Source organism: Sebastes fasciatus, chromosome 18 (assembly GCF_043250625.1).
Source record: "Sebastes fasciatus isolate fSebFas1 chromosome 18, fSebFas1.pri, whole genome shotgun sequence".
Classification (NCBI taxonomy): Eukaryota; Metazoa; Chordata; class Actinopteri; order Perciformes; family Sebastidae; genus Sebastes; species Sebastes fasciatus.
This window is the reverse complement of record NC_133812.1, coordinates 21,325,831-21,341,505: the sequence shown is the minus strand read 5'-3', so window position 1 is coordinate 21,341,505 and position 15,675 is coordinate 21,325,831. Positions and strand designations below refer to the sequence as shown.

The following is a 15,675-nucleotide window of genomic DNA, read 5'->3' as shown; positions in this document are numbered from 1 at the left end:
TTCCGCATCTAGGGTAGCCGCGAAGGACAAACCCCGCCCGGTCGTCCCACGTGTTCTCTCAGTTTGTTGTCATTCGCCTTTTTTTTATCTCTGAGTCCTGAGAGGATAATAACTATATATTTTTACTTGTTTACCCTGCTTGTACTATTAGCTTAAACATGGACGGAAAAGAAGATGAGGATTGTGTGTTTCTGGAGAACGTTTTGGATAAACTGTATGAGTTTGGTGAGTGCTGTTAGCCAGGTGTGCTAGGTATGATAGCTACTAGTGGTGTCTGTTAATACTGTTTTATGAGTTTTACAGTGAGTCCACTGGCACAATATAGCTATTAACTGTTAGAAGCAATAATAATCTATTCGTTTTGTTACTTATGGTGCTTTAATTATACGAAAAGCTAGTGTTATCTCTCCATTGCTAACGTTAGCTGGTTGTCTCCAGCATGGATAATCTAAACATAATGTTCTCTGATCACTAACAGCTTAAACACATTCAATCAAAGTGACTAGTTTTATTAATTCAAGTCTTAAGAGATGCCTGATAAATATCAAGTCTGGTGTACACTGTTTACATACACTATACACTTCTGACTTTGCTGTTATTAATCACACTACTATCACTTTTACCTTGTTAATTTGTCTTTGATGCTCTTGAATAGTTTCTATTTTGCACTACTATTCTTATTTTAGTGCTTATTTCTGTCCCTTGTGCTGCTGCTGCAACATAATTTCCCCTCTTGGTGTCAATAAATGCTTATCTTATCTTATTATTTACTATTAGAGACAGAGTAAGGTTCATAATGGAAAGTTAAATATGTCCCTTAGAGTCCTTCATGAATATGTTTCAGTTGTGAATGAGTCCTGTAGGAATTATGCAGGTGTTGTGCATGTCTCCCAGCTTTTAAACACTTTTTTTTGTAGTAAAGATTGTCAGAATAGATAAATCTCTGCTCTGCTGCAGTTTTCTTACCTACAAATAATCTTAATTGGTGACATACAGTACAGGGATGCAGTGTTAAACCCACAAAGTCTCAGTTTATATACCTGTTAGGATATATATATATATATGTATATATATATATACATATATATATATATATATTAAAAATTATAATAATAGTAAGCACTAACAATGTCACTAAGAATACCTTGTTTATGTTTTTGGCATTGTGCATATTTTGGATTTTGTGAATTTGTTTATTGATATTTTATATTTGCACTCTGCTTTGTTCTACAACTGCTGCAAAATAATTCCCCCGGGATAAATAAAGTTCTATCTTATCTTCCTTATGCATTCAGTGGACACTTTATTTAATACAATTGCAGAATCTAAATCAATCCAATACAGTCTGCAACACCTCCACTAACTACAACCTCAATAATAAACGTATAGTTGATCAATATTATAACATTATGAGCTTTGTACAGTAAAGGTAGAATGTATGGCAGAGTTGCCATATTGTATTGTCTTAAATTAATGTGTAATTACACAGACACATATCATATCCAGCTATTTCCTTGTGTGTTGAAAGGAAATGATTTTTAGAGTTAATCACAAGTTAATCATATTTACCAAAAACTTGCAGGGACTGTAATGAGATTTTTAATTCATGCTTATGTTGTTGGCTGATGGTGCAGATGAAGGACCGACATCGAAAAAGAAGCTCAAGTCTCAGAAGAAGAAGAATAAACGAAAAAGATGTGAGGAAGAGGAGGAGGAAGAAGAGGAGTTCCCTGCATTCAAGGATATCTGCAGTGACACTGAAGACAACGGAGCAGATGATGAACACCAGCAGCAACAACCAGAGACTGAGCAAACAGGTGGGCAGCAACACCACTCATATAAGATCGACTTAATATCCTCCATTGACTCGTTTTGTTTCCAGGAATCAAGCCAAAGGTCTCAAGATAAGTTCTTTGGCATACTGATGTTTTTAAAATGCTTCAACTTATCAATAATGAATTACTTTGCATCCACACACATGTACAGCTGTCAATAAAATATGTATTCTCCCCTCCTCCAGCCTCCTCATCTTCCACCTCTAATTCCTCCACTCCTCCTTTTCTCGTTGGTTTAATGTCTCATGTCTCTCTCAGGTCCGACCGTCCAGCAGGTGAGTCAGGTGGAGGTCGTGACCTTTCAGGACCCCAGAAAGAAACCGAGAACCAAGCAGACGCCAGCCCCCGACAAAGTGCCTGTAAGTTTACTTTAGCTCACTTCATTTATAAAAGATCAAACTTACACTAATGACACTATAGAGCTGCAACGATTAATAGATTAGTTAGTTAAACTGAATATCTTTTGAGTTGTGGACAAAACGAGACATTTGAGGACAAAGTTTTGTTTTTTTACTTTGCACCTCATTTTATATTGTGTGTTGCTCGTCAGATCTGGTGACACATTTGCAGAACTGATAACAGCACAAAGGGAAATTTTGTTATTGCACAAAAGATATTGATTTACAGGAGGAAACGGTGGCAATGACACTTAAGCTTCTGGCCAAAGACGGAGTAGATGGTGGAAGAGTGAAGGGAATTTTCTTTTGCAAGAGACGTGACAACATCCTCTTTGCAACAGAAGAACGTGGTCTTTAAGTGTCGTCACACGCTGTAACACAGTAACCTGTTTGTGCAAATGCAGAACCCTTTTTCATCTTTGACATTTTGAAACCTCCTCCGTGCTGCTGTGTGACCTCTGGTCAACCTTCTCTGTTTACGTTCTTCTTGTCAGCATCCATTCACTTCACTTTCTCTCTCCTCTTGTCTTTGTTGCCTCTGGTTATGTGCCGTCTTCACTTCAAGGCCCTTCAGAAGATAACAGAGAAGAAAGAAAGTGACCAGCCAGAAGAACTCAGTTTGGAAAAGGTGACAGTTTTATCATTTATTTTAGATGTTACAGTTAAACCTTCAGTCTTGTGTGAATTGATTCTTCTCATGGCGTCATTTTGTTGCTGTTATTATTTTGTAATTAATATAATTGCCTTACATTTAGGCCGCTTTATCTCTGCAACAGTGCTTCATACTGTGTTTGTTCTCATCAGGCTCGTCTCGAGGTGCATCGGTTTGGGATCACCGGCTATAAGAAGGAGCAGCAGCGTGTGTTTGAACAGGACAGAGCCGTCATGCTGGGGGCCAGAGTAAGGAAAACTGTGCATATTTAATTAGTATCACAGCCTTTTTAATAGCTAAGTGACCAGTTCACAACTTACTTATTGTCTCTTAATCAGCCTCCTAAGAAGGACTACGTCAACTACAAGATGCTGCAGCAGCAGATCAAAGAGAAGAAGCAGAAAGCAAAGGTGGAGGTTCAGCCGGTAAGAAATGCACCTTCAGGCAGTCTCAGGTTTAATCACTTTAGTAACTGTTCAGGTCACCAATGTAGAGTGTGGAACCCACAGTTTGCTGTTTAGCAGATTGTTTAGATCATTAATTTGATCTTTTATGTGTTGTTTTTCTCTGGTTTCATTTCCCATCTTAATGTTTTTATGTTCATTTTCATGTGAAGCATTCAGTGCATGTAATGTCTTTATTGTTTAGCACTTAGAGCTGCATTTCCTGTATGAAAGGTGCTATACGAATACATTTTATGATTACTATTAATCCGAACCAAACTGCTCCAGCTTAGATTATAAGTAGATGTATTTTGTTAATTTAAAGAGTGATACATTTCCATTAAATCATTAACACATTTTGAAATTGATTAAAATAAACAATCTAATGGTCATTTAAAAAAAATAAAAAAATCTTACTCTGCATATTGATCTTATACCCTGTATCGTTGCTCTGTAGGACCTGAAGAAGAAAAAGAAGAAGCCGAGTAATCAAAGGTGGGTGAGACGGACATTTCTGAATATATCTTTAAACATTTTCCTCTAGGATTTGATACGTAGAGGTAGCAGGGTGGTGTAAACTAACATTTGCTTTGGAAGACATCCAACTAAAATGGAATGAGTCTGTCTGTTTGTCCTTCACTTTTCTCAACAACTGTTCATCCGATCGACTTCACACTTGGTGGGTGTATTGCTGAGGACTCAAAGAAGTGCAGTGTGAAGTTGTTTGGATGAAGCGGTTCTTGAGAAAGCTGAAAGCAGTACAGCAATCAGTCGAACAGTCATTGCACTAGCAGGCTTGAATCGATGTGAAAATTCATAATTATCTAAGTAGTTTCTAAGCACAGAATGCATCCTTCAATAACAATAATTAATCATTATATATGGAGAGAAAAAAACAGCCCTAGTGTTTTGATATTTAACATAACAAACTCGGCAATTGACAGATATTTATACAGGCTGTCTTGTCACGTCTAAGTGGTTGAAACCTGTGTTTTTACTGTGCTGCCATCTCCACCAGGGACAAGAAGAAGAAGGTGTCCTCTAGTTCTGGTTCTGGCTCGGCCCCCACAGGTCAGGTGGGCCGCTTCAAGAACGGCATGCTGATCCTCAGCTCCAAGGAGATCCAGAAAATCAAAGGCAACAAGAAACGCAAATAGGTGAGTGTGTTCTTATACTTCTAGCTATCGATATAAGAGGAATTAAAGGTACAGTATGTAGGATTTGGCAGCAAAGTCAGGACTCCAACTGGTCTTCATTTGGGACTTAAGGGTTAATGTTTGAACTAGAATAAGTTAAGGGTAAGGTTAAACATCCAGTGATAAGGGGACTGAATGTGGTCGCTGAGAGGTGTGTGTTTATGTTTGTAGGTGAGCGATTAAATCCTCCAGGATGGGAAACAAACAGACCAGAGGAAGAACTGCCAGTGACTCAGCTTACTGCAGGACTGTTTGCAGCGTTAGGAGGAGGTGGCCGAGAGCCGAATACAACGTGAGCTGATTTCCAGAGGACTCGTCTGGAGGCAAACTGCTGAGTCAAGAATCTCCAAAAGGGGACCCTGAATGCAACACATTGGCAGGACGTTAATGCACCAAACTGGAGACTTTTGTCGAATCATATTCCATCACAGTTAATTTATTTTTGTTTTTATAAATGACCCAAAAAAACTAAAACATTTGCGTTTCTCGTGTTTTACACTGTAAAGGTTTTTAAATTATGCAGTTACAATGCATTTCTCATATACAAACCATGTAGTCGTACAAAACATTTACATTTACATCGGCAGGAAGGGGAGGGGATCATAACAGGACAGATGGGGGGAATTATTAAAAAAACTAAATGTACTCATAAGTTGAGCCCTGGCAGACGATTTCATGAAGAAACACACATACAAACATGACAAAGTCCCTTTTGAAACCCTTTACTGTATGTACACGACTTCTTGACAGCCTCAAGAAGCTGCGTTCTAGTTGTAAACATTACAGATCTTTACAGAAAACTCATTTTCATTTTGTTAAAAGGGAAAACATAAAAAGATTTTGAGCGACGACGACGATGATGATGGCGAAACAAGAGGTGTGATCTGGCAGTGTGCGGCTGGGTGAGGTCACAAATTCTCACACCGTTTTCTTGAAGCAGCTTTCGTGTTATTTATACATTTCAAAAAAGAACGAGCATGAGGAAATATGAAGCTTATCTGCAGCGCATCGTTTCAAGCTGTAAGCTGTTTTATATTGAGATTTTGTCAACCATAGACAGTTTCATAAATATAATCAGTAGCCATTCAACCTTTTATACTCAACAAAATTGAAGAGGGCATTATACAAAAAGAAAATAAATATATTTACATACTTTATAGAGTAAATAAAATCTGCCATTCTTCAAGTTAAATAGCTAACAGCAGTGACATGCTTTTCCCCCAGCACCAGAAGTTAAATTAAATCTCACATTCATGGGTGGGTAAGTGTTGGGGTCAAGGGACATGCACTCTTACAATACCATATCTAGACAGGAGTGACTACAATGTGACTTTAAATATGTGATTTTTGCCTCATAAAGTATTGTTTTGATATTAAAAAAAAACTAAATGAAAAGGCGTAACCTCATTAGACCTGTCTGACTTTCTGAACCTCCACCTAACACCTTCAGCTTTTATTCCCTCCAGTTATGATTCCCTCGGCGTCATTTTGACATCAACGCAGCCCGCAGACATGTAACCCCAAATCATGCAGACGTTCAGATGAAGGAAAAGGTTCCCCTCTGGTTACATGATAGATGTCTCACTTTTGCTCGTGGGCCCTAAATCTATTCCTGGTTACGGCAGAGTCCACCCCGGGGGGCAGGTTTCTCCTCTGGTGTTGTGGGAGGTGGGAGGACGGTCAGAGAGGAGCAGCCTCACATGATGTAAATGTAGACCTCAGGTGGAAAGCTGGCAGTCTGGGGCACGTCAGGAAAAAATCCCCCTTTGGCGGATCGTTAGATGTTTGCTTTCTGGGTCGGGAGTCCTGACTTTGACAGTAATGCTGCATTCATGTCATGTGGGAAAGATGGTTAAATGTAGACGCTAGTTTCAGTTTGGTAGACCATATGCAGAAGGCTAATTTAATTTAAAATGTTTATTTGGATTTTATTGCCTGGATTTATCGTTAGCAATGAAATGCTTCATTAAATTGGCAATAACTGCTTTTTTTGACCACTTGGGAGCAGCAAAAACAAAGCAACATTTGCTTATTTGCACATCCAGCAGACACGGAGCAACATTATCATTAATTTGGAGTCGTGTTTTTGTCCAACAGACAAATTAAGCTAAAAGATTCACTCTCCCTGTAGCTCTGTTTTTGATCTCCACCAACTCCTGAGGGAAATATCTGTCTTTTTTAGCTGCTAAATGCTCCACTATGTTCACCAGCTAGTCGTTAAATGTGTATGTCTGTTTAGTGCTGGACAGTTAGTGTACAGTTGGGTTTTCGCTAAAAACTTCTGCCTGCTGCAGCCGGAAATTATGCATTAAGACTATCAGAGTTAATAAAAAAGTTAAAGGCCATAAAACCAAAACAATGGGCCTCATGCAAGAACCACTCGTACGAACAGATTCGTTCTTAAGTGGCTTGAACGAGTGATTTAGGAGAACCTGTCCCATTCACCAATTTCCTCGTATTTTGAATTTTCTCTTAGGTACCAACACAATTTACAAGCGACCTGTCGTAGAAGTCATGTGCTGTGTGTTAGTTTGCTGTTAGCCAAACATACGTTTTTCACTGAATTTATATTTCATTTCAACATCCTATACAAATTAAACTTCATAATTAAGTTGACATTATCCTGTTTGACTCCTAACGATATCATTCATTTAAATTGGCCATTGATGCTATTGTATAACACTACAAAATCAATATGAACATCTCAAACTGCAAAATGACTTAAATTACGTACTAATTGAAGGTTAATTTGTTTCTATATATAATAAGGTCAACAGGAAGTGTAACCAGGTGCATCATGGCTGTCGTACTTCTTCTGGATGTGCGTCAGGCCCTTTGAAGAGAGCGTGTCTTCTAACAGCGTGCTCTTATATTGGCAGAGACCGATATAAATGGGGCAGGATGTGTAGCCTTATATGGTATCATTGGGGCGTTATGCTAATTTACAGTTCTCATGTACGCACAGGTGGCATCAATCATGTGAACACAGGTCATTTACACAGTTATCTGAAGTTAGTAGCGTTTGCTGAATCTGAAAAAAGTAAGAGGAAGGTAAGGTAAGAGTACGAAAATGTTCTTGCATGAGGCCCATTGATCTGAAGGACTAAAACGCTCAATAGAGCTGAGGGGAACTGCTGAGTCGGGTGATAATTCTCTGTGGGTTCATCACTACAAGTGACCCCTTCCACATTACACATTTGATCCATTTTTTGTTATTGAAATATAGATTTAAGCGACTGTAAAATAATCTTTTCCCACATAATTTGAATGCAGCATCAGGTGCAAAAAGCCAGTTCAGCTAGTCTAGCTTTTTTCAGACTTAAATGGGAGCATAATAAACCTGCAGTTTGCTGATCTGGTATGTAAATGTCATAAATTTAACATTATAGGTAACAGCTTTGATTCATAAATAAATAAATACATAATCCCATCACTGTCTCCAAAAAAGGCTCGATCGTTATCGAAGTAAAACAATCCAAAATGAAAAGATATTACCTTATTATACTACTCTAATGCTCTACAATTAAATACATTCTCACATTAAATCACATTTTATCATGTTTCTGCTGAAAATAAATATACCTTCTTTAATTTACTGTATTTCTCTTCAGTCACCTGGCTTAATTAAAGTTTGTGTTGAACTGAGAATTGAAAACACGTGATTGCTGCCTTCAATCATAATAATTTGTAAACATATATAAAAACTTGTAAAAATGTAAATGAGTGCTATTTTATGTCCCTGATTGAATGTTTGAATATCATGAGATAGTTGATGATACGAGTTATAGTAAGAGATGTAAATCTGACACCTCGTCAGACTAAACGTTTGCTGACATTGTTTAAAAAGTCAGCGATTAAAGGTATGAAAACACAGTCGGTTAATATGAAACAACAAGATATGTTCATTAATCCTGTTGTTGCCACCGTCCACCAGCAGAGGGCGAGCTGTCCTCGCAGTTGGCTTTAACATCACTCACTGTAAAGACGGTAATACACTATTTACAATACAGCTGCAGATATTTTGTAAACTTGTTAATCCATGCTTAATATCACACATCATAAATCATAAACTATTTACATTTGTTGGTGGATTTCCATTCACACATAAACCCAGTCTTTGTATGGCAGGTGTGTCCGATATCTCCTCTCTCACACTCATTATAGGGAATAGAAATATTACTGTAATAAAGATTAAATAAACTCTCCATCCTCTGCTGCATCCGTGATGAACTATACTATACATGGGTAATGTGTGTTAAAACAACGTCTTATGTCCGTAGTCACAGTGGTTTGGTTGGATTTTGAAGCTATTAACTGTCCTCTACAGGCTGCCGTATCCCTGATGAGAAATATAGCAGCAGCTTTTTACCTGATGTGACTTTTCCAGATCATTCTCAGCTCGACACGTTAGAGAGACTCTACAGAGAGACTCTACAGAGAGACGTTACCAGGAGACAACCGCGCTTTTCTCATCTACTTTTGATGCATTATCGTAGCTGAAACAAAACTAAAAAGTGAGATTCTGTGGCTCAGTTCCATTTCATTTCAGCATTTTCTGACATTCATCCCTCAAGGTGGAAACATTTCCTCACGAGACGAGGTGAATACAGAACCTGGGAGAGGCTGCAGGGAAAACATCAAGGCAGGAAACGCTCCTGCAGGCGATTAATCAACCCTTGTTCCCTCACTTTGATGAATACAACAATACAGAGTACAAACCGTTTGCACACCGTTTTGTAGTTTTGGCAACCAAATTAACACAAGCACCCCACAAATTATGAAATGCTACAGGCATGTTTTAACCTCTAACCTCACTGACAGACCGCTGGTTTAGTCATTACAAGCTGATGAAAGCGCAGCCAAATATTAATTTACAGAACTTCATTTTAAATTCTAGCGGAGATCCCAGAGTTGAGCTGTAAAATGAAATGGAACGGAGCCCAATCCTTCCCAGCTTCTGACCTCAGTGTGTAAACCTCTTTGACAACAGCACCAAACAATCTTGTGTGCCACGTTGTATACCGATAGAGAAGAAGGGAACGACAGAGAAGGCAGAACTGTTGGAGCCACAACTAGGATAGAGCTTTTAAATATTTCATGAGCGCAACATCCCGCGGTGCCACTACAACTCCGACAAAACTCTCTCTTCATCTAGTTTTACCTCGTGAGCTGTAAAGACACCTGAGAGAGAAGCAGAGCAGCAATAAGCGCTGCTGAGTCGTTTCTCCCTCGCCTCCTGAAAGCACCTTGTTGTCGTGGACTGTTAAAACTGATTGTGGTGGTGTTTTCTGATGGTATATCTGAAATTTTATAGATGAAAAGCATCAGAAAATGTCAAATAGAGAAATGAAATACACTGTTTCACAGAGTGGGAATCTTCAGCAGTGATTCTGTCAGAGTGAGAGGGTTGATTAGTTTAGTCTCAGGCCGTATGTTCCTTTTTACAAGCTGGAATAATGACATAAATGATGTAAGTATCCTGGGAAAAAAACTTGGATATGAAAAAGTACCGCAATCCACAGTAACTCCAGCCATCTCTGTAGTGACGTCCGCAAGCTTCAATCGTTGTATTTATAACCAATAATAATAACCCAGATTGTATTCCTTCGTCCCAAATTATGAAGCAGGGTTTCACATTGTAGTGTATCCAAGACAAAGGGCACCTTGAGAAGAATCGGAGATCCCGTCTGACGTGACTGGAAAAGGTCCACATGGGAGCGAACTGCATATGACATCGTTGGTTTGTATCCAGGGCACGCTCGGAGGGACGGAGGATCTCCTACTGTTTGGTCTTTGGCAGCTCCAGGCCCGTCAGTAAGGTCGCCTGAGAGGGACAAACACAGCAGATCATCAGAGAGAGAGACTGAGGACGGACTGCGAGGAGATCAGGCCACGTAGAAGACAAGCTGGATATGGGAACACATATGTAGTTTAAAGTGCAGCTTGCAGGTTAGACGTTGACGTTTTCAAATTGCTTGTTTATTCAGGATATTCAGTTTACAACGACATAAAACAGAGACAAAGCTGAAAATCCTCACAGTTGAAATGCTGGAACCAGGAGATGTTTGGCAATTTTGCTTTGCTTTGATTTTTTTTTTGTTGATCATCTTAGTGATTCATTTCAGTAATATTTGCATATCCAAGAGCGGGACTCCAAAGCGCACAATTAAAAGTTAAAAAAGGTACAAGAGAATACATCACTGCATCTCTTCTGCTTTAGTGCTCTTTGACACTACTATGACTCGTCTTGGCAGCTCTGGTATCAACAAAAAGTTGAATTTATCCCTCTATTTGCTCATTCATGCAATCACTGTCTGAGGACCTACATACACGCTGAAGAACACATCATAACTACGACCCCGACACACACACACACACACACACACACACACACACACTGACCTGCACATTTCTGTTGAGGCTGACGGCGGGTACAAAGACCCCGTCCAGGTTCTCGAAGGCAGTCGGTCCGTGCTGCTCCTTGTTGATGTAGAAAGTCAGTGTGTGGTTGTTCAGATCCAGCAGGACGCCAACAGTCGAGTTCTTAGTGATGCCTCCCTCCGCCCTACACACACACACGCACACACACACACACACACACACACAACAACAAATAGATGAAACAGGTTAATTGATGGTATATAAAGTGAAAGTGTAATAATGTAACTACTCCTTATACTCTGTTTTAATTAATTTCATGGATAAATGATAGAAAAACTGATTTCTCAGTGGTAAAGGTGCATAAATATGAAAACATTTTACTGTACATAACACTGACATCTGGCATCTAGTTCCACTACATTAGAGAGAAGGCAGACATCTCTACGACCGATATCTCCAACACTCAGGAAACCCACACCAAAACAATCTAGATTGATAAATAGCACTACAGGTAAGAGTGATATTGACATGGTTTTTGAGTTGGGGTGAACTGTCCCTTTAAAATGGAGCTTGCATTCATAAGTGAACCAAACTCGACCGCCAGTAAAATGGCATGTGCTTGAAAGAAAAAGTAAAGCATTCAAAAAAAATCATTTGTGTCCATGAAGTCTCATCACAGCTCGGGAATTCAGACTACATCAACAACACAGTCTAACCTACGTGGTAGGAAGACAAAAATGGACACTTAGGGAAAACTACAAATGTTTTTCTATCCTGAAAGAGAGATACAGTGCGATTTTTGCTCAGAAGCTAAGGTGTGAAACCACCTCTATACATGTGAGCATGCACGTAGACACGTTTCTAACACATGATGCCTCAGGACCGGGCGTAGTGAGAGTCGAGAGACGAAGGAATCAATATGTGGTAAATAACATGAAACCGACATGAGATGATTAACAACAAGAAAGCAAATGGCACAGTGAATAAATCTGTCGTCTGGATGGACCGCGGTAGAGAGAGATGAATAAAGTCAGGGGTTTTGCATTATTTCTGTGAAGAATAGAGTTTTTTTGTTGTAAATAAATGTTTAATGAGGGTTTGATAGTCTCATTGTGACACGGGGAGAGATGGTTCAGAGAGATGTTTTGATGTCTCCTGCACGCTGCAGTCTTCTTCTGCTGCTCTCTGGTGTGTTTGTTAGTCAGTGTTGTATGAGCCCCGGGGGTCCCTCTGTCATCCTGGGTATGAATCATTATCCTCTCTGTGAGTGTGTGTGTGTGTGTGTGTGGTGTGTGTGTGTGTGTGTGTGTGTGTGTGTGTGTGTGTGTGTGTGTGTGTGTGGTCTTGTACTTGCTACAAAGTTTTGTCAGTCCTCACTTCTTCAAAAGCCTGTTTGAGGGTTCAGACGTGGTTTTAAGGTTCAGGATAGAATTAGGTTTAGGTTATGGTAAAGGGTTGGGGTTAGGCATTTAGTTGTGATGGTTACGTTAAAGGGTAACTTCAGTATTTTTCAACCTTGACCCAATTTTCCCATGTTTTTGCGTCTATGTGACTAATAGCGACAACAATTTTTCTCTCTCCTCTCTCTTCAATTTCTAGGACCTCTTCATCCGTATACTCTGTATGTCCGTATACGCTCAAATAAATACAGGCGGCCATCGAAGACCTCGTCCACATTGTGGAAATCATCTAAATATTCAGCCATGACATTAGAAATCTTTCAGATAACACTAAGCTGCGCTTTCTGTACTCCAACACAACAAACTGCCCAGCTGCCACTCGCGTTTCCACCATGGATGTATTCCACTACTCCACCGTTGTCTTCCGGCAACATGTCACCTCACCACATTTCAGAACAAGACTTCTTCTTGAGCCAGACTCTTTCCATAATGTCAGACACATGACAGCCTGTCATGGCAAAAACAAGCCCTTTTAGTGGATGTAAATGACGGTGCCAGCTTGCCCCAATAGCACCATATTGCAGTCTGTGAGCAGCTGCCGTCTACAGAGCTCTCCCTCAATACTGGACCAGTTTCAGGAATTGTTGTCCCTATTAGTCAGATAGACATTTAGTTTACATTAAGTATTTAGTGTTAACTTAAAAACCTCTTACAAAGTATGCATCATTAGTAAGTAAATATCTAATATCAGCTACTCCGTGTTCTCCACCTGTGGTTGGAAAAACACTAAATACTTAATTAACAAAACAAAATCTAACTTCTATCTGTCTATCTTTAAGTTATTGAACATTGAAAAACAATATCAGCTATTGATAGCTTCCGTCCAAATCATACCTTAAAATACACATACAGTATAGTAGACCGATGTTACAGTAGAGTATAGACCTACCTGTTGGTGTGGGAGTTGTTGTGCATGAACCAGGAGCGGTTGTTGTCCACATACATGGCCCATGCCTTGTCATCTTTCCCCAGCATCATGTCTTTCATGGTGTTGATCCTCGCCACGCCAAACGCAGGGTCAGGGTGGTTGTCATAGCGATCGATGCGGACCTCCCAGTAGTGGATGCCCTGAGATTCAAGTGGAAGTAGAATGAATTTGACTAATCGTGGTGGTGGAAACTGATCTAATCAATGTATAAAAATCAATGAAACAGATAAAGAGAATAGTGTTTTTACTTTAGAGAAAGCAGCGGTTCCCAGCACCACGCGGTCATCGTAGCTGCTGCAGGTCACTGTCTGGTTTTCATTGGTCAGAACGATGTCCCGATGAGCCGTGGAGGGGTCGAAGGAGAACCAAGCCACTGTAGGAAGGAAACAACAACGTCGGTCATGATGCCACATTCGCATTTTTTTAACAGAGTTATTAAGAAAGACAGAAGAGCCGTGGACTGTGATTACTCTGAGCAGCATTGGTGAATGAATTACATTATAATATATGTGAATATATTTCTCGCTTTTTCCCTGATTGTCTGAATAAGTCGCTAAATTTGTAGCTAGTAGGAGGCTCTGAGGGAAACGGAAAGCGTTCCGGTTGTCTTTGCGACAGCAGCGGCAACAATAATATCCCTTGGAAACGCTAGGGGTGGAAAAGTTGTCTGGTCAGAGTTAAAAAATTGTACATAAAAATCGGTGTTTGTTTTGCAGCCTTTGTCACCTTCTCTTATACTCGTCATGCCAGCAAGAAAACCATCCAATGATGAAGCTACAGTCCTCGAGGAAAGAGAAGAAGGAGGCGATGAGGGGCGAGAAAAAAGAAAAAAACAGGGCGAGTTGGCAAAGACAGAAAGATGAGAGAGAAAAAGAGAAAGAAGGCGGATTGGATGAACGGTTATCAGTCACAGAACAGACTAATGCTTGTTGTTGTTGTTGTGAGACTGAGAGTCTCAGTGTGACTCTGCACCATCATCCCACTGTGGTTAGGATGACTTAGTCATTATCCCTTTTTCTTCCTCCTTTCTTTGCCCTCTTCTATTTTCTTTTTCCTTCCTTTTCTTTCTTCACTCTTCTTTCCTTTCTTTTCCATTTCATACCTCTCTTGTCCACTCTCTTCCTTTCTTTTTCTTACCTATTCTCTCTTTTCCTCTTTTCATTCTCTTCTTTCCTTTCTTTTCTCTTTCATACCTCTCTTGTCCACTCTCTTCCTTTCTTTTTCTTACCTATTCTCTCTTTTCCTCTTTTCATTCTCTTCTTTCCTTTCTTTTCTCTTTCATACCTCTCTTGTCCACTCTCTTCCTTTCCTATTCTTACCTATTCTCTCTTTTCCTCTTTTCATTCTCTTCCTTCCTTTCTTTTCTTTTACATTCCTATTTTGTATTTTCACTCTTCATTCCTTTCTTTTCCCTTTCTTATACTTTCTTTTTCCATTCCTTTCTTCTTCGTCCACTCTCTTCTCTCCTCTCCTTTCTCTTTTCCATCTTTTTATCTTGTCTACTCCTCCCTCGACTGCCCTTTTCTCTCCCTTCTTTCCTTTTCTTAACAATTCCCTCATTTCCTTACTTTTGTCCTCCTTTCTCTCCTTCTCCATCCTTTCTCTTTCTATTGTTATTCTTTTTATCTTCCCTTTGGCTTAAGCCGCCCACACATAATCAGCCGTAAAATCGCTCTGTGCTGGCAGTGCCGTTGTTTTCCTCTGGGGAGAGCGGTGGCGTGGCACGCCGCTCAAATTCACCACCGAACGCTTCGCTCAAAGTTCAACTTATTTCAACTTTGGCTTAGGTTGTCGCTGACCTTTCAAAGTGCAACCAATGAGAACAGCTGCAACTGTTGTTGTTGCCTAGGAACAGTGAATGGGATTCCTTGCGCTCTTTTTGTTGATATATTTTACCTGCTGCTTCTGCAAGGCTCTGCGTCCTACCTCGATGTGAGCAAATGTCTTATCATGTGAAAGCAGCTTTACACTCCTTTCCCTTCCTCTCTTTTCCTTTCACCCATTCTCCTCTTCTCTCCTCAATGTCCTGTAGTATAAAGCACTACATGCTTCTTATCCATCTGTCTTTACCTTTAAAAAAAAACTCCAGACTCATCCTCTAAGAAGCTTATCTAATCAGATTTATACGGTACAAATTAATTTGTGTCATGAAACCTGTTTTTACGCAGATCATCACAAACAAAACAGCTCTCTGGAGAAACAATAAAATCCAGACAATAAAAGGGTGTTATTCTAAATGAGACAGACATCATCCTTTAGCAGCCACTCAGTGCCAATCTGGCAAGCTGGAGGCAAAGCCAGAACACACAAACACACATTTATACACACACTACCTCAGTGTTTATTTCCTTAACGACATATGTTCGTCAACAACCTATTTTT

General features: G+C 39.7%; 2 protein-coding genes and 1 long non-coding RNA gene across 6 annotated transcripts in view; 1 reads left to right on the top strand and 2 right to left on the bottom strand.

The window, feature by feature from the left end:
* The first annotated feature begins 18 nt into the window (after positions 1-18).
* Positions 19-5,919, top strand: fsaf1 (40S small subunit processome assembly factor 1). 2 transcript variants are annotated; one of them, XM_074614799.1, is made up of 9 exons: positions 19-225; positions 1,635-1,817; positions 2,094-2,194; positions 2,808-2,861; positions 3,038-3,133; positions 3,224-3,310; positions 3,786-3,823; positions 4,347-4,485; positions 4,696-5,919. In XM_074614799.1, exons 1-8 carry the CDS (start codon positions 159-161, stop codon positions 4,483-4,485), a joined length of 765 nt encoding a protein of 254 aa, XP_074470900.1. In that variant the 5' UTR covers positions 19-158; the 3' UTR covers positions 4,696-5,919. The 2 variants fall into 2 exon arrangements, with proteins under 2 accessions (XP_074470900.1, XP_074470898.1); XM_074614797.1 differs by having other exon boundaries at positions 2,799-2,861.
* Positions 2,336-4,560, bottom strand: LOC141755695 (uncharacterized). Its single transcript, XR_012591320.1, has 4 exons — positions 4,315-4,560; positions 3,746-3,788; positions 2,983-3,072; positions 2,336-2,801 (listed from the first exon to the last, which is right to left on the bottom strand). It is a non-coding gene; the product is annotated as an uncharacterized LOC141755695 (long non-coding RNA).
* A 2,618-nt stretch (positions 5,920-8,537) lies between the features above and the next one.
* The window catches only part of trim67 (tripartite motif containing 67), a 52,414-nt gene continuing 45,276 nt past the window's right edge, over positions 8,538-15,675 (bottom strand). For 2 of the 3 annotated variants that reach the window (XM_074614793.1, XM_074614791.1), the window contains 5 exons: positions 14,020-14,067; positions 13,542-13,666; positions 13,255-13,433; positions 10,927-11,089; positions 8,538-10,348 (listed from right to left, as the gene is read on the bottom strand). In XM_074614793.1, coding sequence (XP_074470894.1) covers positions 10,304-10,348; positions 10,927-11,089; positions 13,255-13,433; positions 13,542-13,666; positions 14,020-14,067 — 560 coding nt within the window. In that variant the 3' untranslated portion in view covers positions 8,538-10,303. The remainder of the gene's footprint in view (positions 10,349-10,926; positions 11,090-13,254; positions 13,434-13,541; positions 13,667-14,019; positions 14,068-15,675) is intronic. The other variant, XM_074614792.1, reaches the window with a different exon arrangement.

Bases quoted from the DNA above. Each gene is read 5' to 3' on its own strand.
- fsaf1 (XM_074614797.1), top strand. From the start codon at position 159: ATGGACGGAAAAGAAGATGAGGATTGTGTGTTTCTGGAGAACGTTTTG. The intron at 226-1,634 runs GTGAGTGCTGTT...CTGATGGTGCAG, and splicing joins GGATAAACTGTATGAGTTTG to ATGAAGGACCGACATCGAAA. The intron at 2,862-3,037 runs GTGACAGTTTTA...TGTTCTCATCAG, and splicing joins AAGAACTCAGTTTGGAAAAG to GCTCGTCTCGAGGTGCATCG.